Source organism: Dasypus novemcinctus, chromosome 9 (genome assembly GCF_030445035.2).
Source record: "Dasypus novemcinctus isolate mDasNov1 chromosome 9, mDasNov1.1.hap2, whole genome shotgun sequence".
Lineage (NCBI taxonomy): Eukaryota > Metazoa > Chordata > Mammalia > Cingulata > Dasypodidae > Dasypus > Dasypus novemcinctus.
Genome location: NC_080681.1, coordinates 37,187,828 through 37,214,769, shown reverse-complemented (window position 1 = coordinate 37,214,769; position 26,942 = coordinate 37,187,828). Strand labels below are relative to the sequence as shown.

At 38.3% G+C, this 26,942-nt stretch overlaps 1 protein-coding gene and 1 long non-coding RNA gene across 5 annotated transcripts; one reads left to right on the top strand and one right to left on the bottom strand.

Moving 5' to 3' along the window:
• Positions 1-929: 929 nt before the first annotated feature.
• On the bottom strand, positions 930-18,673 carry LOC101442656 (guanylate-binding protein 6). Its single transcript, XM_004481471.4, has 11 exons — positions 18,502-18,673; positions 16,602-16,796; positions 14,807-14,934; positions 12,410-12,519; positions 12,028-12,224; positions 10,447-10,692; positions 9,449-9,729; positions 8,547-8,759; positions 7,462-7,564; positions 6,939-7,132; positions 930-6,052 (listed from the first exon to the last, which is right to left on the bottom strand). Exons 2-11 carry the CDS (start codon positions 16,771-16,773, stop codon positions 5,825-5,827), a joined length of 1,872 nt encoding a protein of 623 aa, XP_004481528.2. The 5' UTR covers positions 16,774-16,796; positions 18,502-18,673; the 3' UTR covers positions 930-5,824.
• Positions 18,599-26,942, top strand: LOC131279714 (uncharacterized). Of its 4 annotated transcripts, XR_009187146.2 has the most exons (4): positions 18,599-18,677; positions 20,537-20,706; positions 21,714-24,187; positions 25,446-26,942. It is a non-coding gene; the product is annotated as an uncharacterized lncRNA (long non-coding RNA). The 4 variants fall into 4 exon arrangements; XR_009187145.2 differs by lacking the exon at positions 25,446-26,942 and having other exon boundaries at positions 23,853-25,139; XR_011649638.1 differs by lacking the exon at positions 25,446-26,942 and having other exon boundaries at positions 21,714-25,139.

Here is a 26,942-nt window from a genome sequence, read left to right as displayed (position 1 = left end):
CCAGATGCATTACTTACTAGCTGGTGCTTGGTAATAATCCCTCGGTGCCAGGGAGGTTCATCCCTGGAGGCATGGGGGGGGCGGTTAGGTACTGAGTTATATGCTGAGTTTGGCTTAGAGAGAGGCCACCTTTGAGCAAAGTGGCTTTCAGGAGGTAACTCTTAGGCAATATGTATTACTAGGCTCAGTTTCAATTTCCCAAGAAAAGGTTCATAGGTACAATCATCAATATCAAGGTCCTCGTGTAATGGTCTGTCTTCCTTCACTAGGCACTGCCCATGTAGTCGGGAGATTCTTGCCATTCTATTGGAGAATGCAGCAGGACTCCCCAGGATGGGAATTCAATATTCTTTTGGTTATCGTGTGCATCTCCACCCACTGACAGAACACTCCATGACCATTTGAACATATTCATATTCCGTAAAGGCATGTCCCAGGTACATCCCTGCCCTCACAGCCCCCCATCACCAAACACCCCACACAGGTGACCCTCCCCTGCCACAGTTGTGAGACCCTTCAGTGATCCAGAATTCCAAAAATGAAGCCAAAAATATAACCAAATAAAAATTTTAAAATGACAAAATAAAAAAAAAATTTTTTTAATAATTTTTATACATTGTCTTTTATCACTGTAAGATCTGTTATCTTACATGTAAAGTGCCAATTTCTTCCTGCATAGTTACTAGCAATGCTTCAATATTTGTATATCAATTGAAATAAACGTACCATCCACATGTAAAACGGAGAGAGTGGGAAAGGCTGAGGGCATTGGGTATAAGGGAATTCCCTATATTTTCTATGTGACTTTTCTGTAAGCTAAAGCTTCTTTGAAGGTAAAAGAAAAAATAAGACACTGGGGGAGCATACAGCTTAGTTTTATAAGTCAGAAACTAGAGAAAGCCCAAATAAATCGATAGGAGAACACATTGTTTTATGTACACGTATAATGACATTTTACTCAACAATGAAAAGGAGCAAAATAATCATACACACAACAGCATGGATAAAATTCAAGATAACTACTCTGAATAACATATGCAGACATAGAACTTAACTGTATAATTCCATTATATGAAATTTTAAACAGGCAGAATTAATCACTGGTGAAACAAAACAAATTAGCATTTGTTTTTTGGGAGATTTAGTTTGACTGGGAAAGGGCATGTGAACTTTCCTGAGTGATGGAAATGGTCTTTATTTTGATAGGAAAGTATTACTGGAATATATATTGTTTCTAAAACCTAATCAAACTATACACTTTTGTTTTTAAGCATTATTTTTTCTCCCATTCCCCCCACCCCCCGCCCCGTTGTCTGCTCTATGTCTATTCGCTGTGTGTTCTTCTATGTCTGTTTGTATTCTTGTCAGCGGCTCCCGGAATCTCTGTCTCTTTTTTGTTGCATCATCTTGCAGAGTTAGCTTTCCATGTGTGCAGGGCCACTCCTGGGCACGCTGCTCTTTTTTTGCGTGGTGCAGCTTGCCTTGCAGGGCGCACTACTTGTGAGTGGGGCTTCCCTATGTGGGGGACACCCCTGCATGGCATGGCACTCCTTGTACACATCAGCACTGTGTGTGGGCCAGTTCACCACACAGGTCAAGAGGCCCTGGGTTTAAACCCTGGACCTCCCATATGGTAGGTGGATGCTCTATCAGTTGAGCCAAATCTGCTCCCCAAACTATACACTTTTAATGGGAACATTCAAATGCAATTAATACTTAATATGACATAAATTATGCCACAATGAAATGAAGCTTTTAAAAATGGATGAGGAATGATGAGAACTACTGGTCATTCTATGAAAAAAAATGAGAATCCGCAAGATAGCAAAAGTTACTGTCAGTTTATGAAGGCAAACATGGTGCACCAGCATAGCAAGGCATCCAAAATTATGATACTTAGTTTATCCAGTGAGACCACATTGTCCATTCCCTCTTTTGCAGATAAGGCTGATGGATATCTGCTCCAACTTGAAAAGGTCTTTGATTATGGAAATGTATCAACTATTACACGTACATTAAGAATAAACAGATTTTTTAGCCAATTATCTCTTTATGATTATGGAGTACAGTAAAGGGAAATTGATAGCAGGGCACCAGCATTCAGAAGAACCAAGAACATGAATCCTCAAAAACAACAACAACAAAACAACCAAATACCAAGATGATATACTTTAACCCCTTAATATCAATAATTGCCTTAAATGCAAATGAATTAAACATACCAATTCAAAGCTGCAATTGTCAGACTGAATACAAATTCAACACTCTAATAGATGTTATTTACAAGGGACACGTTTTAAATACACACACAAAGACAGGTTGGAATATGAAAGATGGGGAAAATATAATGCAAACAGGGAGCATAAGAGAGATGGCTTTATTAGTACCATGCAAAAGAAAAAAAGACACTAAGTAAAACAGTCATCAGATAAAGGTGGACATTTCCTAAAGACAATAGTGGGTTTTCATCAGGATGCTCTAACAGTTCTGAATGTGTAGAACTTCATAAAACATGAAACAAAAATTGACAAAAGTTAGAAATAGATAAAACCGTAATTATATCTAAGACTGTAACACTTCTCTGTCAATAATTGACAGGAAAATTAAATATATATGGACATAAAAATGTTAATACCATGATTTAAACATATTTGAACTAGGCAATATTTATAGTAGTCAACACAAACAAATGAAGAAAAGACATGGTGGAACAAAAAGCAAATCTCAATAAATTTTAGGAAAAAAGTATAAAGAATGTTTTCCATAAAAACATTATATCAAAACTGATTAAAAGTTATTGAAAATTAAGCAATCAAATCTAAGTAACTCAAGGTAAAAGTAAAACACTAAAGGCAAATTCGAAAATTTTTTTATATAAAGCCTATCAATATTTGAAGAATATGGTTAGAGAAATGATTAGAGGAAAATTTAAACTTTTAAGAGTTAATAAGAAAAGAAAGGATTAAAATCACTGATCCAAGTTTATGTCCAAGTAAACAAAAAAAGGAAGAAGAAAATAAATGCCATATATGAAGAAGAAGGAAAATCATGGAGGTAAAAAAGAAAATTAATAAATTTGAAAACACAGAACAAAAGAGAAAATAACATTTCTTATTTGAAAACTATTAATAAAATGCATGCCCACTCAGAATGATTAGAAAAAGGGAATCGTAAATCACACCAATGAGGAATCAAAGAGTATATCATGCAATATCCTATGGATGTTATGATCCTAGTGAATATTGCGAATATCTTTCTGCCAATAAAGGAGAGAGAGATTTATCAACCCTCTAAATCAGGGATTCTTAATCTTTTTTACTCTAGGGCCCCTTTGCCAGTCAGGTGAAAACCACGGACCCCTTCGTAAGTCCACACAACACTGTGTATTATTTAATAAATATGTCACACTGCACGAACACATCCCCACAAGAAAAATGTTTTTTTTTTTTAATTCAAAGTTAAGCTCATGGACCTGTTGTTAAGAGCCCCTGCTCTAAATGATAAAGAAAATGTTACAATTATTAGTTCATCCAACCATTATATATTTGTTCATTCATTCCATCAATCACCCCTGTAGAATTTCCTGTGCTTTACTGTTTTTGTATTTGGCCCTCACGACATGAAAATGAATACCTCCTGAAGAAATGAGCGATTATTTGTCCAGGCATTTATGAATGTGTTGGTGGTGGGGGAATGTGGGGGAGCCCTGTATGATGATAGGTATGTTTGTTTTGTAAGTTCACAACATTGTTGGGAAACAATTGTTCAAACTATGAAAGATCATCCTCAAAACATTACTACTAACTATAGTCAGTATCTTACATTTGCTGTTTGTTTCCCCTAAACCACCCAGGTAATGACACCTTGAATTAGTATTTATACTTGTTATAGTTAGTGAGAGATGTTCTCATGTTCTGTTAATTATAGTCCACTCTTCACCACAGGATTCATTGTGTTATACAGTTCCATGTTATACAGTTCCATGTACAATCCATTCAAAGTATACACTCAGTGGCTCTCATATTCATCACAGAGTTGTACTGTCATCCCTTAGTCAATTTTAAAATGTTTTCATTACTCTAAAAGGAAAAAGTCCATACCCCTTTATCCACCCCCTTGTTGTCCCTTAGAATTGACCTATTTTCTTTGACACTGTAACAAAAATATTACAATTTACTACAATCCATAAAGATACATTAGTTATAATTTTCCCATGTATCACTATATAGTTAACACTTTGTAAAGGAATATCATCCTTATATTAATACCCTTATCCACAATCTTCACACACCACCAAAATCACTATATTATACATTCTCCACATTATTCTCTAGCTCCCTTTCAATTGAAATATTACCTCCACAGACTACCCCTTTCAGCCACAATCATATTTAGAAATCAGCAGTGTTAGTTAAAATCATTATAGTGCATTACCATCAACTCTATTCATTTCCACACATTTGCAATAAACCTTATTAAAAATTTTACGTACATCAAGTATCAGCTTCCATTTTCAACCTACATTCGATTTCCTAGTTTACCTTCATGAGTTTACTCATTTAGTTCATAGTAGAAAGACCATACAATATTTGTCCTTTTGTGTCTGACTTATTTCACTCTACATAACATCCTCAAGGTTCATCCATGTCATATGCACCCTGATTCCTTCTTCCAGCTGAATAGTATTCCATTGTATGTATATACCACATTTTGTTTACCCATTCATCAATTGATGGATACTTGGGCTGTTTCCATATTTTAGCAATTGTGAATAATGCTGCTATGAACATCACTGTCCAGACTTTTTTTAGCTGTCTAATATCTACCAATATGGTTTCATTCTTCATGTGAAAGACTATGTTCAGCTGTGAATTTAAATCGCTGTTTTAAAGTTATATTAAAGACCTATACTCTGCTTTCTCTACATAGCTGTTATCTGAGAGGTTATCAAACAGGCATCTTTTACCACTGATCCGAAATGATACTTTTGAATTGGACAAGCTCAATAAGTATTTGGGTCTACATCCAGAATACATCACCTGTTCCATGGCTCTGTTTGTATGTTGTGCCCCAGTATTTCACTGATCTAATTACTGCAGCTCTACAATAGGTTTTTATAAAAGGTAAATGTGGTCCATCTTCATTACTCCTCTTCTATATTCCTCTGGCAATTTTTAAAAGTAGGTAAAGCATTTGAATTTAAACTTTCATGGAGTCTAACTTCATTTTTTTTAAAAAACCTTTATATCTATTCATTTGAGACACATTAAATTAAGAGTGAATTGACTTCAATGTATACACTTTGTATGATTCTTTTTGTGACTATCACTAGCATTTTTAATAAGTTTATTTCAAGTGTTTAACTGCTATAGCAAATTTAGTCTATTTCTCCACCCTATCTTCTAAAGTGGTGTCAAAAAAACATCTTCTCTCAAGAGCTAGATAGTAAATATCTTAGATTTTGTTAGACATGCAGTTTTCATTGTAACTGCTCAATGCTGCCCTTGTGACTCAAAGGCAGAAATAAACATATGAACTTGGTATATTCCAATAAATCTTTACAAACAAAGAAAAAATAGGTAGCAGGTAAGATTTGGCCCACAAGCTAGAAATTGCTGACCCCAGTTCTAAACCTTTGTTGGCCTCTCCTTTAAACTAACTCATAATACAAACATTTATTCTATCTAATGTGCCAGGTACTTACATCCTACTGATAAGTAGTCACTTTTTACACTTAAAACTTGAAAGAATGAAAGGGAAAATCATATATGCCAAAAACAAGACAAGAATATATCCACGTTCTATACTTTCCTACAAAGAACACCTAATTCTTTTTAAATATTGAGCTAATGCCTTTTACAACGTGGTCCATTAATTGGACTGGAGCAGTGATGATTGAAGTTAACTCAGAGCCAATTCTGTCCAAACATCGTACAATCCAAGGAGTATTATCATTTTTAGCAGAATCAATAACATTTTGCAAACGATTTATCTGTGCATGCATCTCCTCTGATTTCTTCCTAAATCCTTCTTTAAGCAGATCCTCTTGGACCTAAAAAAATGGTGAGGGATGTAAAATTTTAGAAATCCTCATTTTTTCAAAATACGTATTTAGAACTTTGTAAAACTGTCTCTCCTTTACTTTGATAATGTGAGGAGACTATTTGCAACAGGATTATCATTTGGTTTGGACATTGACAGTAAAAGGAAGCATAGTTTACAACCTTATTAATAGTCACCCACCATTATTAGTTTTTTGCAAGGGTGCCAAGTCAGGCATGTGAGATATTCCAGTGGAAAAATGCCACTTGAGAGGGACCCATAGGTACAAATGCACCAATTCTCAATCCCAATCAGGATGGTATGCCCATTCATATTTTAGAAATAACAAATTTATAAGCTGATCTAGAAATCTGACATATACACTTTCTGATGGGAGAAGAGAACAATTCCACTGTGGTATAGTGACTTGGGCAGGCTATCCATATTTGGACAAAATACAACAATGTTATAAGCTGTCAGTTCACTGTGTTTCTAAGACTGGACACATTTGATAGTTCTAACTCAGAGTCTTTGGGTGGTAGTAGGGTTCCTGATAATTGGCAGGGACCTTGGGAAAACAAACTGATTGATGTTTATTTTGAACACACTTTGCGATGAAATACGCTTAATCAGCCCTCAGGAGTCACTTTAGAATCACTGTAAATAGCAGCTCAGACCCTCTTTGTATTTTCCAAAGTCATTCTGGACTCTCCAGTCTCAGTGTGAACGAGAACTCAAAGGGCTGTTGAAGAGGCAGGAGGGCTCCGGAGTTGAGTGCGCAATGGCATTGAACTGGAATGGCGCTCTTCTAGATGGTTTTGCATTCAGCTTCCCTTCCCTTCCCAAAGTACCAGGACAATGACATTCAGGACAACCTAGGTCCCAGACAGACTTACCTTCATCTTATGCTCCAGCATTCTTTCCAGCTCTCTCAATTCGTTGTTCCTTTCCTTCTCCAGCTTCTCTCTCAGCTGGGCTATATTTTCCTGCATGCTCCTCTCTTTGGCCTCCATCTCCTGCTGCTGCTCCATCTGTTTCTGCCTCAGCAGCTCCTGTTCCTTCTCAGCTGCCTCTTTCATGGCCCGCTCCGCTATCCCATGGAAGTATTAGAATGGTAATGAAATAACAGGTCAAGCGTGAGTTCAACCCTCCTAATATCAGAGACCAAACCAGATTGAAAGTAGAGTGGGAAATCTCAGAATTCACCCAGTGTTCACACCACCCAGAGCAGAGTTCAGCTGTGGTGGGAAAATCTGTGTCTAGCTGGATGTACAACCACACCTCCCTTGTAGTTTTCAGATTGAGCACAGTGTGTGATTAGGAGAGCGCCTCATTGTTTGGGAATGTCTTCCTGTTAGAGCTGCCAGAGGACACTGCAGGAACCCGCCCCCCCCCCCCCCCCAGGACTTGTGCCTGTACCTGCAATGGCTTTCTCTCCATCAGTGAGGGCTCTATCTGCCTGCAGGATGGATTTCTCTATTGCCACCTGTGCCTGCAGGAAGCTCTGAAGAACCTCTTTTGCCTGAGAAACCAACAAGAGCAAAGAACATAAAATTCCACCATGGAGATTAATTCTGCACAATCAAGTCTGTATAGGTCTTTTTTCTTTCTGCTTAATATTCCATGAACCTCCAACAAGGGGTCTAAGCTCCTTAGTGTGAACAGAGATTCTCATATTTCCTTCTTGTCTGTCTCTCCAAATGCTTTCCCTTTGGTATACTGTAATACTTGCTGTAGTGCCCAGCTAGTAAAATTATGTGCTATTGTATATATTTTGAAGTATACACGGTACTTTGCACTTCAGATAACATCTTGACCTGAACAACGTGTACAAATACTTGAAAATCTACACTGCTTTCCCCATAAGGTTTTGTAAGATACCTTTACAGTGTGAAATGCTGCCCCTCCCCTGCCACTGATAGATTTGTAAATTTATGTAACTATTTAACTGGCCTGTGTCTCCCACATCACATCTCTAAAATGTGGAAAATAAGGATAGATGTTTTGGTACCATGGAGGGTTTAATTTAAATGCTTAGGGAGAAAAGCTTTACACTATTATCAGCTGCATAGGCAATACGTTTTCAATGTATCTTAGTTGTATTACTATTATTACATTTCTTATCATCCTCTGTGCCAGCCAGGATCACAGGACTCTGAGCATTATATTCTGTATGCAATTGCCTACAATTGACTCTCACTTTTGATCAGAAGTATAAAGACTTTCACTTTAAACCATATATCCTAGGACCTGGCACAAGCTTGCCACTTAGTTTGATGAAGAAATAGATACTTTCTGTCTATCTTTCCTGGATTTCTGATATGCATACTCTCTCATAGGTGATGAACATTTCTACTCTCATCAGGAATAAAGAGCAAATACTGGACATTAGAAGCTAAAAGTATCATGATCTCTGACTCCTCACAACAGGGCCTGGGCTCTCAGATTTTCCAGAGACCCCCTGATCCACTCTGTCAGCTTCCCCATGCTCTGCTGTTCCTCACCTTCACTCCTTTCCTGGGCACTTGCCAATACCCCTGTTCAATCCTTCTCTTTGCTTCTATGTAGCACTTGTGCCCTCCAGGAACACAGAAAACTCCTGCTGCAATACTTTCCATCAGGGCCTCTGAAAGCTGATTCAGTCTAACCTGGCAGTATGTAAGAGATGCTTGTTCATTTTGCAGCAAGAAAGCCTCCTTTTTATTCTTTATGATTTCCTGCAAGGGAAAAGGAAAGGAAAGTCACCAGAAGACAGGTACTGGGGAAATCAAATTTCAAAGAAACTAGTGGAAGAGTAGATTGAACTGCGGTCTTCCCGAGAAAAACATTCTAGTGGGGTAGGACACAGAACAGATCTGAATCAGGAGACTTGGTTCTTTCCCAAATTAAAAACCCTCTTAATGCCCCTCGGTCTCAGGCTTCTCTTCTGTGACATGCATGGGGTTGCATCACATGATCTTTGTGGTTCCTAGCTGCTGCAGCATTAGGTGATTCTATCTTCAATGGCACAATGATCAAACAAAAGCAATGGAAGTTACAGGATGACCTGGAATGTGCATCTGAAAAGAAAAATTTTGGTTCCTAAAATTCACAGAGTGTGCACAAAAAAAGCAACAAGCTCAGGGTTCATTTGTGAGTGTTCTATGTAGGCTTTGAATCCATCAACGTGTTCACTTAAAGATGAGGTCTGTACTTATTTTGTTTCAGTGATCATATAAATTACTGGATAAAGTGTCCAAACTTTAAAGAGGGTAAAAAAAAAAAAAGGGAAATATATTCCACTATAAGTAGAATCCAGACTACTTTATCCTTGAGTGAGAGATGACCCAGAAAGTCTATAAGGGTAGCTCTAGGCTTAATTCCTTTAGGGAAAGAGTCACAAAGTTTACATAGTAAGGCAAAGTACCACAAGCTTTTTCTGGAACTCCTGTTCATCATCCTTGAAGGAGTGCTCCATGAAGACGGCAGTGGCTTCCCTCTCACAGCCCATGTGCACATCCAGCAGCTCCTGGAGCGTGTCTGTGGGGAGCTTTACTCGCTGGGCCATCTGCTCGGTGTAGTGGTCGGCTGCCTTCTGCACAGCCACCGAGTTCTCACGCTGGGCCAGCATTGTCACCGCGTTCTCCAAACAAGGCACCGCTCCACTGTTGATGGTATCCACGTAGGTCACCACCAGCATCCCCAGTCCTGGATAAGGTACAAAATTCAGCAGATAAATTAAAAATTCTCTTTCAAAGGTTCTAGGATTCTGAGACTACATTTCTAAATTCACATATGCACACACACACACAAATCAGACCCTACCTCCTTTTATGATCATCACCTTTACTTTCCTATTAACTCTTATTTTATGGTTTTTCAGGTCACATATTTAATAAATTAAATATGCACCTTCATCTAACATACTTTAGACATAGCATAAAAATAATTTTCCATGGAAAGAAATTGAAGAGACAGCAGATTATACATGTAGACATGATGGGCGTACATCAGATTTTATGTATGCCTCATTTTAAGAATCTAATGTATTTCCAAAGACTTAATGGTAATATTTACTTCCAGACTGCTTTCAATACCCAAAAATATCTTCGTAATCTCCTTGCAAGGAAAACTCATCATATAGGAGAGCCCTGAGTGAACAGCATTCTGTTTTTATACCCAGATTTTACCCAAATTGGTTTTTTTTTTCTGTTTAATACATGAAAGCCTTCAAAATTTACAATTTTGAAGAGGGATTTTTAAACTCACCAAAAAGAGATACATATAAAAATATCCACATTTCTTCATACCCATACCTTATACACCCATACATTTATATAGAATCAAACAAACCCACTGAGAACCTCATTACATAATATATTCAACACCTACTAGGCTGGACAGAGAGGCAAAAAGGAGACTCACGAGGCCCATTGACCATGATTCCCTCTCTGAGGGTCTTGGCTCTGGCATGGGTGAAGATATAAGAACAGAAAAGGTTTGTTTGCTCCTGGAAATTAGGATCCAGCTGGTCTTCTGACACATTGTCAATACGGGCTAGGAGCTCTTTGTCATTTGTTGGCCGGTCGAAGACGAAGCACTTCCGTTTTGGAAAGAAATGCCTGATGCACTCCCTGGGCAAATTGGATATTTGGATTTTGGGCTTTGTGCCTGAGGGAAGGAAAAAACAGGGATTACAATGGGCACATTGGGTAAGGGAGTTGAAGATTCTTATGGTTAGCGATTTTTCATCTTTGAATACTTTTATGTTTATAGAACTTCTTTAATATCAACACTCAATACTTCTCTGCAAATCAAACTTATACCAACGACATAACTCTGGAGAGAAATTTGAGGCAGCATCCCTTCTAAGTGAAAAAACAACAAGAACAACAACAAAAAATCTATGGTTGTTACCCTCAGAAGTAAACACCGTGTCCAATATAGATGTTTATTGAATAAATGGCTGGATGCAAGGGACATCAAATATATATTTTTAGTCTACTCAAACCTATATAGAAATTGAGTGTGGGACCAAATAAAGAGAAAAGCCACAAACAAAGATAATGGGACAATTTTAGAAAGAAGCAGATGACATACCGATTAAGTCAGGAAAACTAAAAACAATTTGTATAGTGCTACCAACTTTTAGCAAAATCCTCTGATGACTAAGTGTAACCAAATTGAATTTGACTCTTAGAGGGCAAGGACTATTTTGAATTGATAGGGCCATTGCTGTGCTTAGCCAATTTCTCAATAAAGGTTTTAAGAAAGCATGAATGAAACAAAGAAAGAAAGAATGATGATATACTAATTGATATTTCTCTCATAGTTTCATCAGATAACAATCTGTATAACTGCAACCTAATAAAAGGATTTACCTTGAAAAATACTGCATATATAAACATGTTGTAAAGAAAAGAAAGTATGACTGAGATGGAAAAATAAATAGTATGATGATTAGTAGAAATGTTATAAGGGCATAGATTGAAAAGACATATTTCTTCAAGATTTCTTAGAGCATAAAGTCATTTTTGTACAAGATGAACTAATCAGGCACTAGAAAGTTTTACGTGTTCTTGAGAAGAATAAGATTAAATGAGTGGAATATATTTTTTAATTAGATAATGCTTTCCATCATGATTTTAAATGTAACAAGTATCTGGTTAGCTGTTTTCCTCAAACAAATGTAGGCACCAAATTAAAAACAAGTTTCTGGTCTTTAGAAAGTTGTAGCACCCACTGTAATTGGGTACTTGAGGTACTTGAGGTACCAATCAAGAGAAGCACAAACTGGTTTTGAATAATGTTGTACATGAGGCTCTTCTCCTCTTGGGTGAGCTTCACCTCCAGTCCCTAGAGTGTTTCAAGACACCTCCCAGTCACCATGTCTGTTGAACTCAATCTAACATCACATACAAAGGCAAATGAAATCCCAGAGGTGACTGACCCTGTTCAGTAGATCCCACCCCCTCCTGGAAATCCATTACTAGATCATGATCTGACCTGGAATCAGCTTTAAGGCATTCTCCAGGTACTCATCTTCTGTGATGGGGTGACCTTTCAACTTTAGCTCCAGGGTGAAATCCCGTACAGTCCAGATAAAATCTGGAAAGAAACTCACAAAGTCTGTGGAACCATCGACTTCTTCGGGTGTGGTTGAGGACTTGGTCTTGATCAGTTCTGTGAGCTCTGTCACGTAGCTAGGATTTGGCTAAGGAAAAGAAGCTCCCACCCCAAAATGCCCACATTTCCCTTAGAAAATACAAACTCTCTCTTTTGCCTTGTGCCACCTCCATTTACCAAAGGCAACGACATGGTAGAGAAGACTCTCACCCAGCCTCCATGCCCGTAAACCAGTGACCTTGGGCGGGGTTCTGAAGGATACTGCAGCTGCTCCAGGGCCTGGTGGTTGATGGTGCTCATGCTGTTGTAGACAAAGGCGCTGCTCAGAAGTACGGCCAGCGCGAAGATCCACGAGTCGTTCTTAGGGTCACCCTGGGGCATACATTAGTGCAGGGGACTTAGGAGGCCATTCCTTAGGAACCCATCCAGACATTTATTCCATCGGTCAGATATTTCAGCTAACATAGCAGATGGGCAAAGACATAGGCTACGAAGACTGACATGATGTGAATCTCAGCTGGGACCATGACAACAACATTTCTTGTAATCTCAGTTTCCTCATCTGTAAGAGGGTTCTAATGCTCATAGTATTTTTTTTTTTCCTCCGTGAGATAAAGGAAAATAATATATATAAATAAAACTAGTACAATCCTTGGGGTCCAGTTAGGTATTCAATGGTAGATCTTTTCACATATTCATTCAACACACATTTATTGGTCATAAGCTCCAAGAAATATACTATGGTAGGCACAACTGGGGATTCAAATTTTATCCAGTTACATTCAATAATTTATTTATAAATTTGATATCTTCCAGTGCTCTTAAGGTCAGGAATCTAAAGAAATAATGGCAATTGTTACTCTGGAAATTACTGTTTCAAAGCAGTGGAAAACAGGCAGAAAAAAATCAAGGCAACACAGATGACAATATCTGCAAGCAGCTTAAATTTCAGTAATGAAGGTAAATAGAGGAATCTGGAGCTGTAATATTAAGTTAAAAATGATGATTCTATTAAGGAAAAACAGAAGCTTTTAAAATTGGACAAAGAGGGTATGATATGTAGGTTCCTGGAATCCTCAAGCTGGGTGTTAAATCATTTGCAGAATATGCACTTGAAAAAATGAAGAGATCCTACGGGGGAAAGGCCTACGTAAGCAAAATACGACATGTTGTCATGTCGGGGTACTTGGCAGTAAGCACAGAGTTAAGAGTCTGACTGCAGCAGAAGGTGGATATAGAAGACAAAACTGGAAAGTGAGCTGTTACAGGCTGATGAAGGCCTTAAAGGTCAGGCAAACTTGTTTGTATAAATTATAGCATTGCTTAAACTATACCATCATCAACAAATCATTTCTGCTACACATAGTGTGTAATATTTGGCACTGATTCTTTGAACAATGGAAACACTGGGATGTACACATAGAAGCATATATATGGGAGATGGGGAAAAATAGCACCTCAGTACTTTCTTTCTCCAAAAATGCTAATTTTTTAAAAATTAGGATAAGAAGGAGACTATAACAAATAATTACTTATATATAGATAAGGCCATAGCTATGTTTGATATGTGGTTTTGAATGTTAACAAAGAATTTCTAACTTTTCTTTGAGTAGAAAATAGACTTTGGCATTTTAGATATGTTTTCAAATAATTCCCAAATAAGACAAAGACAAAGGGAAATCATTCATTTCCTGCATTTACACTACAGCTAAAATACCAGACGTACATCTAAAATGATTTTGTAGCTCAAGCACGTGCCTTCTGATGTCAGTGCAGTCAGAGTTAGAGCAAGGCCTTCCTGAGCGTTGTGTGTGTGCAGCTGATAAGCTTTACCTAGGAAATGAAGACCCAGCTCCCTTAGCTCCAGCCCTAAATGCAGATGTCTTCCAGTAGCTTGGAGCTGGGAAGTGAAGCCTTCTTGATCCCCTGGGTGGGCGCTGCTGCCGCTCTCCTTCCTACCCAGTTACTCTAACATTTAAGAGTCTTACCTGTGATATGCTCCTTGCCCCCCACCCCACCCCTTCAGGACTGGAGGACAGCTGTTGGACTGCTATTGAGAGGTGTTCCTCAACTGTCAGCCCCCTTAGTGTGAAAGGCTTCGAGGGGAGCCCTTCAGTGATTGACCAGTGCCAAGAGGATAGAAGCCTCAAACTCTAGTCCCAACTCAGCATCCCTACAGGAGCTATTCGGACCATCCAGGCCACAAAACCTCCCATGGAAGCGCTGGAGTCCAACGTGTTTATGTTGAATGCAGCTTCTCCCTCTACCCAACCTGCTTCTTTCCCAATGAACACTCTATTAATTCTGACTGCACACATGTGGTTTCCTCAACAGGATAAAGGCCCTTTGAGAGCAGGGCCTTTACTATGTTCCCTAATAACTGCAGTACTAAGTGCTGAGGTCTAGAACTCAGCTGTTCAATAATTTTATATTGAAGTGGAATCAAATCATTCACTCCTGGGACAATTAGTAAAAGATTATACCTAATACATCCCAATATCTGATCTTACCTAGAGGTAAGGGTCAAAGAGAGCAAATTTGCATCTTTCACTACAGTTGCATATCAGGATTTCAGGAACAGATCACATCAGTTTAAACAATCAAGAAGATATAAGGAGAAAATCCAGCGTATAAGTTGCTGTATATGCCTCTGACTCACCTTTTCCACATCCCCCAGACCCTCAGTGTCCAGAAGGACCAGGGTATGGTCCGGCTTAGAGGGGTGGGGCACACACCACATCCAGATGCCCTTGGTTTCAGACTGCACCGTGGAGCCCAGTGGGAAGCCTGCAGGGGCGGGGAGAAAGCAACACACTGTGGCAGCAGGTAGCCCCGCAGCTCAGGGGCTACAGAATCAGGCCTGTGGGATTCTAAGTGCCCCAGGAAACAAGATGATGCTTTCAACAGATCAACAAGAATGTCCTATGATGTGTGTCACCTGTTTCAAAGAGTTGAGGAAAGTAAAGTATGCATCCACTGAAATGGAGGAAAGAGAGGTAATTGGTTCACCACAGAAGAAGTTGAAAGAAGGTTGTGTTTCAAGGCCACCAAAGAGTGGATTGATGAGAGACATGAGAAGAGAAGGAATGGAAGAAGGACACTGAGTAAAATATATCTTCCCTCTGAAAATTGGTAAAAATATGAGTGTTACCCACAACAAAATATGGAGTCCAGAAAGGATTTTTAAGGTGAAAGATGACCATGCATGTTTCTAATGAATAAGAATAAGCAAGAGATATGTTGCACAAGTTCAGGGCTTGAACTAGTAATAGCAGTGTGGGATTCTGAGCACTATTCAGAGAGATTTTCTTTAACAGTCTTAAAACAAAGAGTATGAGAGGGTGTTCTGCTAAATAAAATGCTTTGTTAATGCTTTGCTTTCTAGATATGTATATAGATTGATATAATGACTTAATTAACTCAAGCCTAAGAAAGCAAAACACAGATATATATTTATTTTATTAAATTTCTGTTAATAATTGGGAAAATAAAAAGTAAGCAAAGGATTGTCTACAAACAGGGGTTCAATTGCTTCATCATAATCCTTTATGATATATATAGTATAGATATAAGTTCACCAAACTGGGGGACACACCAATATACCTGGCCCACCTCCAGCCAGAGTCCCAATTGGATGCAATATAAATATATATATGCATATCTAGTTGAATAAGTCTATACTGATAATTAGAGTGAGAAACAAGAATAACATAACCAGTCAAAAGATTAAAGCAATATTGAACAGAGTCACAAAATGACAGATAAATAGAACAGTTTTGCATACAAACTCAGCAACATCTAGCTCACAGCTGGGAAGCCCGGAATCAGCAGCCCATACCACAGTCTCAATTGAAAGCAATAGGTAAACCTGTACAGATCACCCTCTCCCAGGGTGGGAATTCACCTAGCCTGCTCAAGGACTACACCTTTCATGGAGCTCCTAATCAATGAACTATAGATCCAACTTATGAGTACTACATCAATTCCCGAGGAAGTGGCCAGCCTCATCAGGAAGGAACAAAACACTCCCCAGGCAGGACATTCTAAGGTTTCTGTGACAGTTCCCGAGAAAGTGGGCAGCCTTCCCAGGGAGGAGCACAACACTCCCATCTGTTCTTATTTGTTACAAAGCACCCCCCAATGTGCCCACTGCTCTAGTTCTCATCACTCCTCCTGAAATATGAAAAGCGCTGCCTGGTAAGGCATTGGTGTGCTGATTAACAAAGCTTCATGCATGATGTTTGACTTTCAGGTTTGAACAATACTTACTAAATTTTTTCCCAGTACAGAAGGGATTATGGTAAGGAAGACAATTTGCTGGTGAGAATTAGAATTGGAAGTTTTGTTTATCACGAGAGGTCCGGTTCTTCCTTCCAGTGTAGCTGGCGGAGGCTTAAGAAACTAAGACACGGCTGGGATAAAGCTACTGGCCCCTGTTCTGGGCCAACACTCACCATGGTTCTGTCTTGCCAGCCGGTTCATCAGGTAGGATTTGCCTGTGCGATACAGCCCTACAATGGCCACCACCACCACAGGCTGGGAAATGTGCTCAAGAATCTGAACAGCCTGCTTGTTCACCAGCAGATGTTCATTCTTGTTTTCCACCAGACAAATGGGCGACTTCATGGTGAGTACAGCTGCCAGGTGACCTGCAAACCCAGAAGAGCCTGTGAGTGCAATAGGAGATTCCCAGCTCATCTCTAGCTTTGGGTATCCAAGGCACTTATCAGCATCCTGAGTGTGGTCTGTTGTATTCATTTTCCAAGACTACTGCAACAAATTACCACAAAGTGAGCTACCTGGATTGAAACAAAAATAGATTCTTCTCCCACATTCTGGATGACAGATGTTTCAAATCCCTGAGTCATTAGGGCCACACCCCCTCTAAAGGCTCTAGGAGAGAATCCTTCCCTACCTCTTCCAGCTCTGTTGGCTCCACACACTCCCTGGCTGGAGGCTGCATAACTCCAATCACATGGTCTTCTCTTCTGAGTGTGTCTTCTCTTCTGTCTTGGAAAAATCTCCCTGACAATCTCCCATCAGGGTATTTGTCATTGTATATAGAACCCGCCTTCAAAATCCTTAACTTAGCTATGTTTGCGAAGACTCTTTGTACATACAAATAAGGTCACATTTTTAGTTACCCGCACTTAGGAGTAGGCAGTATATTTTTGGAGGCTGCTGTTCAACCCAATACACATGTGTATATCAACTTTTTACTTTTTGTGCAGTTCTAAGTGAAAATATTGGAAGATGATACACTCTTAGGCCACTGTGCCCACAATGCCTGGTTATATGGATGAGGGCACATAGAATGCTACTAATGTCCACTGACTCATTTCTCTAAAAAATGACACAGATGCCTTAAGAACATTATCTTATTGATCCTGACAAGAATTCTAATATTGAAAAAATTTTATCCTTTCTTAGGAGATAAAATAAAGGAAGCATAGATAGGGCACATGATTAAAGGTTTCAGTCAGAAGCAAGATTTGAACACAAATCTGTGTCACATCCAAGGAGGGCTCCCAGATTAAATTTATGAGTAACTGATTAGATATTGTCAAAAAGTAAGAAATACAGGCATAGTAATATGATTTTAAGCGTTTTATAAATATTATTTCATTTAGTACTTGTAATGGCCCTATGAGGTAATTAATACAAATATGCCCAGCACATTGTTGTTTTTTTTTTCAGAAGATGAAACTGTGGCAGGATAGGATAAGCATTTTGCCAGTCACAAAGTTAGTAAAGCAGCAATCCAGTATTTGAACGCAGGCAGCTGACTCCAGTCTGCCCACACTCTCTCTGCCCCTCCCTTTCTTTCTCACTAACTCTCTCTCACATCCATCACTCTCAGACAGGTTCCTGCTGTAGCTCTCCTTCCTTTAACTCTTCTGCTTTACGATCAACATCATCAGGTAAATCCCCATTAAGAGCCCGAAAAAAATATCCATGGATATAGAAACATTTCCCTCAATCCGAGAAAGGACTTCGGCCACCCCTTCTGAAGAGGAGGGCAGCTGCCTCCTCTGCCATCCCAGGCTCTTTCCAGGGACCACCCGCTGCAGCCCTGGGGGGATGCCCCAGGAGAAGTAGCGTAGCCCGGGGCTACCCTGCGGGCGCTGCGGCCCCGCAGCCGCCTCTGGTCCTGACCCAGACGCTGGACCAGCGCCCGCGGGGCAGGCCACCGCGCGCCCGCGCCTCGCTCTGGCTGCGCTGCCCCCACTGCGCGGTGGAAACTGCGCCTCCGAAGTTGAGCCACTGGTCAGCCAAGGGACATTTGCATGGAAGGCAGAGTTTAGAAAAGAATTTACCTGACCCGTGGAAGACAGAGTTTAGAAAAGAATTTACCTGACCGGACGATGAGACCGGGGCGGAAAGACGATTCCTCAACTGCGCCTGCTCACTCCTTGCGCTCTTCTGCGCGGGGCACCTCGAGACCCCGACTATCTTCTCCGAAGCCCCAGAGCAAGCGGGACGGCACAGTCAGCCCCTCGAGGAGACGGTGGAGAGAAGCAAAACTGAAAGTAATCGCGCTTTTTGCGTTTTGGGCGGGTGGGGGCGGGAGGGGGAGGGAAGGACTTCGGGGCGGGTCGGGTTGTTCTTCCTCTGCCTTTGGAAACCCAGGAGCTCCCCTTGTGCGTTTGTCTGTTTTCTTGACCCCCACAGCTGGCAGGACGCACCAGGCGTGGGTGTAACCAGTGTTGGCAGGTGGGGGATAGTTCAACAGCCTGTCTCTCGGGGGATAGTTTGGTCCGGGGAAAGGTGGATTGGGTTTTAATTATTTTCTTACTTATTTTTTTGTCTCCTTTTTAAAACAACTACTCCTCTTATTAACAAAAGGCTTTTATCATTAGCATAAAATATATAGATTTGTGGATATATTTTTCACAAAACTATTTTAGAGTCCAGATATAATCACGCTTTTCATGGTGAAGTTTTCCGTTTTTAGGATTTTTTTTCTCTCTCTGCTTATGCAATGGTCGATCCAGAGTTTGTGGGGCCTGGATTGTATTTAATTTGGGGGATGCTTAATTAAAACACAAATTGAATGCTGAATGCTTACTGTAAATGAACAAAGAACTCATAACCAATAACAAATTTTTAAAAACTGACAAAAGCTGTAAATATTTTTGTTTCCTTTTCTTAAAAAAGGTACTTCCTATCCTATTTAAATTTCCGTATTGTAAGGGTAAAGTCACATTGGGAAAATAGGAATCGAACTACATTGGGAGGTGGGAATTGCAAGTGCCTTCAATTAGATAAATGACTTAAGACGGTCTGTAAAAAGAGCACCAATAAATAACTTAGAATGGACTGCAAGGAGAGTGCCAATAAATAACAGGACGGCCTGTAAGGAGAGTGCCAATAAATATATGGGACTGCTTACAAGAAGAAGCCTTTCAAAAAGAAAAAAAAACATAGATACGTTATCTTCAGCCAACCGCAGCCTTCCGCTTCTGTGCTGCTTGTTTGCTCGCTTATTAGTAGATGCCCACCTTCCTAAAAAGCTATAAAACCACCCCTTCCCTGAGACTCGGGGCTGCTCTCTCCTCTGCAGAGGAATGAGACAGTCGCCGCCCGGCTAATAAAGCTCTGGATTGGAACTATATTCAAAGCCTGAGTCTGGCCAATATCGTTGGTCTATAACATTTGGAGACCCCAGCGAGATGGATCAATGAGATCCCCCACTCCAGCAGGGCTGATCTCCTCAGACTCAGGGAGACAGGTACATTCCGGGTGGGACTGGCAGTCTAGGGGAAGGCCTGGGAGGGACGTTCCTCCGCCCCGAACGCCGCCAGGCCCTGGAACTTGTCTCCACCTAAATTCTATCTGGAGAGCGTCAGGAGTTCCTGGGCCCAGGATCAGCAAACGGGACGTCCCTCGGTGAATCTGTTTTCTGGAAAACCTCTGCAGAGTCTGTGGATTGTGGGGAAGTGGATCTGCTGGACGCAGCACATAGATCCCACCCACTGGTCAGAGCGAGATGTCGCTCTTGACTTGGGTTCAGGTTGTCTGGTTTGTCTTTTCGTCTGTCTTGTTTGTCTTTTTGTATTTCTGTTCTGTGTAATTTGTGAAAAATTATGAGTCATTTGTAAACTGTACGTTTCTGCTAATGTGTTGTAATTGTTTTGTGTTTGCCTGTTCAATGTCAGTGTATATTTTGGTACCTCCGGATGGTGATATAAATTAATGAATAAAATTTTTTTAAAAAAGAGCTCTATTCAAATGGCCAAATATAAAATAAGCTCTTATATTAATACATAAGTTTGAATGTTAATGGGATTTCTACAATAACAAAAATTCTAAGTCTTAACAAAATTACTATGTCTTTTCATTAAAAAATAGTTCTTGTCTAAATTAAAATGAATATTTTTCTTCACAGGATAAAATGAAGGATGTAAAACTTAAATGAATATTAAAAAAGTTAAAAGTTTGTGGAAATGCTGACTGAAATTTAATGAGTTTTTTCTGGAAGGATGTGTTTTGTCCTAAAATAAGATGGCTGATTTCATGAACTCTTGGAACTCTGATGCATGTGGCAAGTTGTACAAGGTATTGTAATAACTTTAAGTAAGGGAATGTGTTCTATGAAGATAAAATTTGTCTTAAAATTATAAATAATTATAAAAAGTTTAACGAAGCATTGTTTAAATTAAGGCATTTAAATGGCTAATTCCAAAAAGTCTTTATTAAACAAAACCTGAATTAATAATACTACTAATAAAAGGTAATTTTATAACAGGGAAATTTGTTGGTGGCCAGCCTCCCCTGCCACCTTGCTTCTAAAAAACTGTTTCTGGTATTACATGCTGCTAAGTATTTAAAGTGAAGAATGGTTCATTGTTTTAACAAACTTATTTAGTGTTGATGGCAATTATATGTTGTGAAGAGTTTGCCTGGTAACTTAGTATGTGGGATATATGGAATGTGTGTGTTTTTATTGTTAAGGAAACAGGAGATGATTTTGTCCTAAGATAAAAATGATTGATTGTTAGGAAAGAATAAAGTGTGGGACAAAACCTAAATGAATACTGAAAGTGTAGAAGGTTTGTGGAAGAGAAATTTTTGTGATTAAACTTGAGTAAGATTTGATAGGTCTGTCTATAAAGTTTTAAAAGGTTTAGTGTCAAGTAGTATACTGATGCAAAGTTAAAAATTTTGTTCTTTCTCAAATTCTTTCAAATCATTAGTTTGTTTTAGTAAAAATTTCATGAATAATCAGTATACAAAGAAAGTCTGTTTTTTGAAATTAGCTTCTTGTGCTTTAATCTCATCATCTCCTCAGTGTTTAAAAAAGAAAGGGTCTTATCTCTTTTAAAGGAAAATAATGTTCAAACCTGCTTTCTAAAAATCAAATCCTGAAAAATAGCTTCAAACTAACTGCAAGAGATTTGTTCCTTTACCTTAAAAAATTAATGAAAGTAATAGTTAAGTTCATTTAATATGCTATAAGTCAAATGAAAAGTGTTTAAAAGTGTTATAAAATTAACAAGTTTAAAAAAATTAATAAAAACTGCAACTAAGAATTAAATGACCACTGGAATTTTTTTATCTCCAAGGACTGGGAAGAATAAAAAAATCTCCTGCTTTAACTGTCAGTATTCCTAAGAGTAGTAATTCATGAGAGAAACCAGTCTGTCTCCCTGAAGCTTCAAATAGCCTCGGTAAATATACATGAAATTAGTCTTATTACTTATCCAAAATTCTGCTGGGTTCAAAGTAAAATGTAAAGTTCTGAAACAAAAAAAAATAGTGCTAAAGCATTAGAAACATTTTAGTTATAAACCATTAGTAAAAAACAAAATTCTTGTGCAAAACTGCATAGTCATAGTGCAAATTTAAAAAGTTTCAGGAATCTTTAAAATGTTTTGCAGTCACACTTTTTTGAAAAAGATGAAAGTTTTAAGTAACTAAAGTTATGTTTTTGTAACAAACTCTTCATGTCTGCCTATCTGCTCAGGTTATTGGAGTTAAATAGGCAGTTATATAAATAATAAATAGTTCTAAATCCCAAATTAAGCTAAACAGTATATAAAATAATGCAAATTATAAGTAACATCAATAAATTGTGTTCCTGTATCTAACTCTTATTTGTGTCTGCCTGTTTGCTCGGTGTATGTCTTCATACATCAGGATGATAGTATCAAGTTAACAAGTGAGAATTCTTAAAGGCTCTGTTCAAATTATTAAAATATTAAATGCACAGTTATATATGTGAATAAATATTCTTGGAGCCCAAATTAAACTGGGCAAGATGAAAAAAGTCTTATAAAATCTAATTATAAAAACTATTAAAAGGAGCCTCCTCTCTGCAAGAGTTTTAAGGGCAGGACTAAGTGTAACATATTAAACCTATCTATTAAGCTAAAAAATTAAAAATCAGTTTGCCCTGTAATTTCCCAGTTTAAACCTTTAACAGCCATAAAATAAAAGTAAGTAATAGTTCTGTTAACAAATTTCAGTAAGTAAATGTTAGAGATTTGGACCCAAAGTGTATCAGGAATGTAAAAAAGAAAAAAGGGGGTGAAGAAACAAAAAAAACTAAAGAGCTGGGATCAAGGAATCTGCGAGTAATAACTCCTCAAACAACTTTATTTTCTACATGTGGCATTATATATACTCAAACTATAAAGATAACAAACAGTGTAACTACACAATAACAAGACTCGTAAATTTAAAAACCTGTCTCAAAGTACAAAGATTCAGTATTCCTTTCAAACTACAAAGTGTGTTTACTAGTATTTCTCCCTGCCCCGGACAGCTCTATCCTGTTATTTATGCCTGCATTCCTATGTTAAAAGCATAGCCATGAAAACAGCACGTCTCCCTTTGTGAAACCACCATACCTCAGTTTCCAACAAGTAAAAAAGTCCATTAAAACTATGGAAAAATCTTTCCGAGATTATAATTAAACAAATTAAACAATTATATAATGTGTTTTAAAACCTGGTAATCTGTATGCTTTTGAAAATTATTCATTTTCATAACTTAAACAAAAAAGAAGTTTTCGCTTCCTATAAAGAAAAAAAAAACCATTCCTTGCATAAACTATAGTGGTTTCAATTTTGTTTAGCTTGAGTGTAATCTCCCTTGGTTTATGAAGTACCCATTAAATAAATTAATATTGTATGTACAGGGTCTTTTGAATAATAAAAATTATAAATTTACGTTAATAAAATTAAGCTAAAAAAGATTATGCATGTGCTCTCTTAAATAAATAAAGTAAATTTCTTTGGTTAATAATTGTAATTTAATAAGTTTATTAAAATATAAAGTAACTGATCAGTGTGGTTATGGTCAATTATAAAAAGTTTGTAGAACATCTTTCAAGCTGAAAATGTTTAAATAATTATAGCTCTAAAAGTCATTGTTAACTAAAATCTTGGATTGATATTAGTTGCAAAGAATAACTTCGTGATAATAAAATGTGTCTGAAAGTCACCAAAAGGTACATATTTAAATAAATAGTAATAAAAAATTATCTTGATTCTATGGAGAATCTTCTGTTTTCATTTTAACAATGAAAAATAGTTTTTCCCTCTATTACTAAAGTAAAATACTTACCATTATCTTCATAGTAAAATTGTATAGGTAAACAGTCATTTAATATATAATGTGTTGCATTAAAGTGTTTAAAAATATATAAAAACAAGTAATAAACTTTAACATTGTCTAACTCTTTTGTGCATTCAAACCAGGCCTTGAATACATTACAGGTTGGCTCTCCATGTGAGTTATTGGCTAGGCTGGTCACTGACTCCTCAATTAGAAAGATTTGCTTTATCAGCCTCTGGTTTTGCTCCTGAAGTCGATGGAAACTACTTTGCAGTTTCAAGCTCCTGCAGCAGCCAGTGATAACTTGGTACAACCAAGTGTACAACAGATATTGCCTCCAGACTGGCACTGTTCCATAGTGCCAGAGAGCACTATGCACCTGGCCAGTAATATACTGGAAACTCTCTAGGATCAACGATGCTGCGACTTACTCGCTATGTAAAGAACATGTTAAGTGGAACCATGATACCAGAATACTGTAAGTAAAACTTAAACACAATTAGCATTATAGCCTGCTCTCATAGAGGGATAACATGTAAAGTATTACAAACCTAAAACTTAAAACTATGAAGTGCAACTCTGAATCCTTTGCACTAAGTAATACATTAATTAATATTAAGTGCTGTACTTTTATCCTATACTAAATATATGCCTAATAATTATAACGTTATATTTTCTATTTTAGATCAAGTGCAAAAGCATATTAAACATTTTAGATTCCTAATAAATTCATTTTCTAAACAGTTAATAAACATGTCTATGAAATAAAATGGCAGTCTCACCAGGGCAGATGGCCCCTCTTTGGAAATGGTGTTTATGTGTGATGAATCTGGACTTAGATGGGATCTCCCTTCATAAGACTTTCATGCTAATGTGCTGGAGGTGCAGTTAATGTTGGGGTTTAAGATATATTTAGGGGATTTGAATCTCTGGACTGACAATGTGAAAGCCAGATCCTGAGCCTCAACAGACTCCAGCACCTACAATCTGATTTATTGGACTTACCACACTCAGCTAAGATGGAGGTGAAGAAGGACAACCACCACACCATGGAGCCTAGAGTGATTACAACTGAAAATGGGAGGATTGCATCCAGCATCCATGTGGAATCTGAGCCTCCTCTTGACATAAAGGTGCAATGGACACAACCAATCCAGTGTCCACATAGAAGAGGTGGCATTGGATTGGGAAAAGTGGACATAATGGACAAAGGGTATGGGGAAAGGCAGGAAGAGATGAGAGGTGGAGGCGTCTTCGGGACATGGAGCTGCCCTGGATGGTGCTTCAGAGGTAATCACCGGACATTGTAAATCCTCACAGGGCCTACTTGATGGAATAGAGGAGAGTATGGGCCATGATGTGAACCAATGTATATGAGGTGCAGAGGTGCCCAAAGATGTACTTACCAAATCCAATGGATGTGTCATGATGATGGGAACGAGTGTTGTTGGGGGGGGGAGAAGGGGGGTGGGGGGGTGGGGTTGAATGGGACCTCACATATATATTTTTAATGTAATATTATTACAAAGTCAATAAAAAATAAAAAAATTAAAAAAAAAAAAATGGCAGTCTCAACCAGGTTCAGTCAACTTACAATTCTACTGTACTGCATAGCAAAAATGAAGCTTGCTTATTAATAATGAGTCACCTATTAAACAAGTCAAAATTACCAGAAATTATACAATTAAAACCAAAATATAAAAACCTTTATTCTGTAGTTCTAATCACTCCCACAGCTAAAAATGAAGAAAATTTCCAACTTGGTATACTAATCCTGAATGAAACCAATTGCCCAAAGGGTGCCAGTTCACCAGGAACATCTGACAGAGTACAAGTGCCAATCATTAAACAGCTTGAAATGTGTCTTCAAACAAAGCTAAGTATCTGTTGCAATTTCTCTCTGAAAATAAATAAATTTAAAAATATATATATATATATATTGTTCCCACCGGCTTTTAAAAAGGGTGCCATCTATAAGCACCTAACCTTGTCTACCTCTGTAACCCAGTGTCCTCTTTTAAGAATGAGTATTCTAAGTCTCTAATTAAGTTTGTTTCTTTCAGAGTAAACATCTTATTAACCATATGAAAACTTCATCCAACTTCGTACAGAATGCCAGATCCATCTTCCTCCAGTTAAAATAAAATAAGAGTTTTACACCCTGTTAGGCAATGACTACAGCCCTTGGCCAGCAGAAAGCAGTTACAGAAAAGAAATCATCTCCCTTCAGCATCCCTGTAAGATTAAAGGTGTAAACTCTTTAAAGGTAAAACAAAATTAATGGATAGATCTGGAGCCTGACTAAAAATCCACATGAGTGCCGGTGGCCCCAAGATGACTGCAGGGGACCCTGCCCCAAGATCCTGCTGTTCAAAATAAAAACTTCTAAACTTCTGCTGATTCCTGTAAACACCATGCAACTACAAACCGGACAAATTCAAACAAATCCTGAATATTGATTGCCGCTCCTCCAGGAACTCAGTTTGCCTGCGTCTCAGGTCTAACCCCTTGTATTCTCCCCAACTCCAACAATTTCTGTGTCCTAATAAATATAATCCCCCAGGTTTATAACTATCTGCGGCTTAAAGGCAGGGAGCTCTTCAACTTGTTAAAAGTACCAGAACCAGGTCACCAAATATGACCCCTGTTTATCCACCTTGTACCTTGTACTGCTTACCTGTGGCCCATATATAATCCATATAAAAAATTCCAAACTGTTAAATATATAATTTTAAATGCCCCCTACTTAGTGCCTACTCACGAAGAAATTCAAAGATTTGAATTATCATGAAAGAAAGGGAGAAATGTAAAGGTAAGGCCACATTGGGAAAATAGGAATAGAACTACATTGGGAGGTGGGAATTGCAAGTGCCTTCAAATAGATAAATGACTTAAGATGATCTGTAAAGAGAGTGCCAATAAATAACTTAGGATGGACTGTAAGGAGAGTGCCAATAAATAACAAGACAGCCTGTAAAGAGAGTGCCAATAAATATATGGGACTGCTTACAAGAAGAAGCCTTTCAAAAAGAAAAAAAAAACATAGATACGTTATCTTCAGCCAACCACAGCGTTCCGCTTCTGTGCTGCTTGCTTGCTCGCTTATTAGTAGATGCCCACCTTCCTAAAAAGCTATAAAACCACCCCTTCCCTGAGACTCGGGGCTGCTCTCTCCTCTGCAGAGGAATGAGACAGTCGCCGTACGGCTAATAAAGCTCTCAATTGGAACTATA

Coding starts and splice junctions, on each gene's coding strand:
- LOC101442656 (XM_004481471.4), bottom strand. CDS start 16,773: ATGAAGTCGCCCATTTGTCTGGTGGAAAACAAGAATGAACATCTGCTG. Junction 10,693..12,027: donor TGCCTTAAAGCTGATTCCAG/GTCAGATCATGA, acceptor TCCTTCCCTCAG/GCACAAAGCCCAAAATCCAA. Junction 7,133..7,461: donor TGGAGAGAAAGCCATTGCAG/GTACAGGCACAA, acceptor TCCATGGGATAG/CGGAGCGGGCCATGAAAGAG.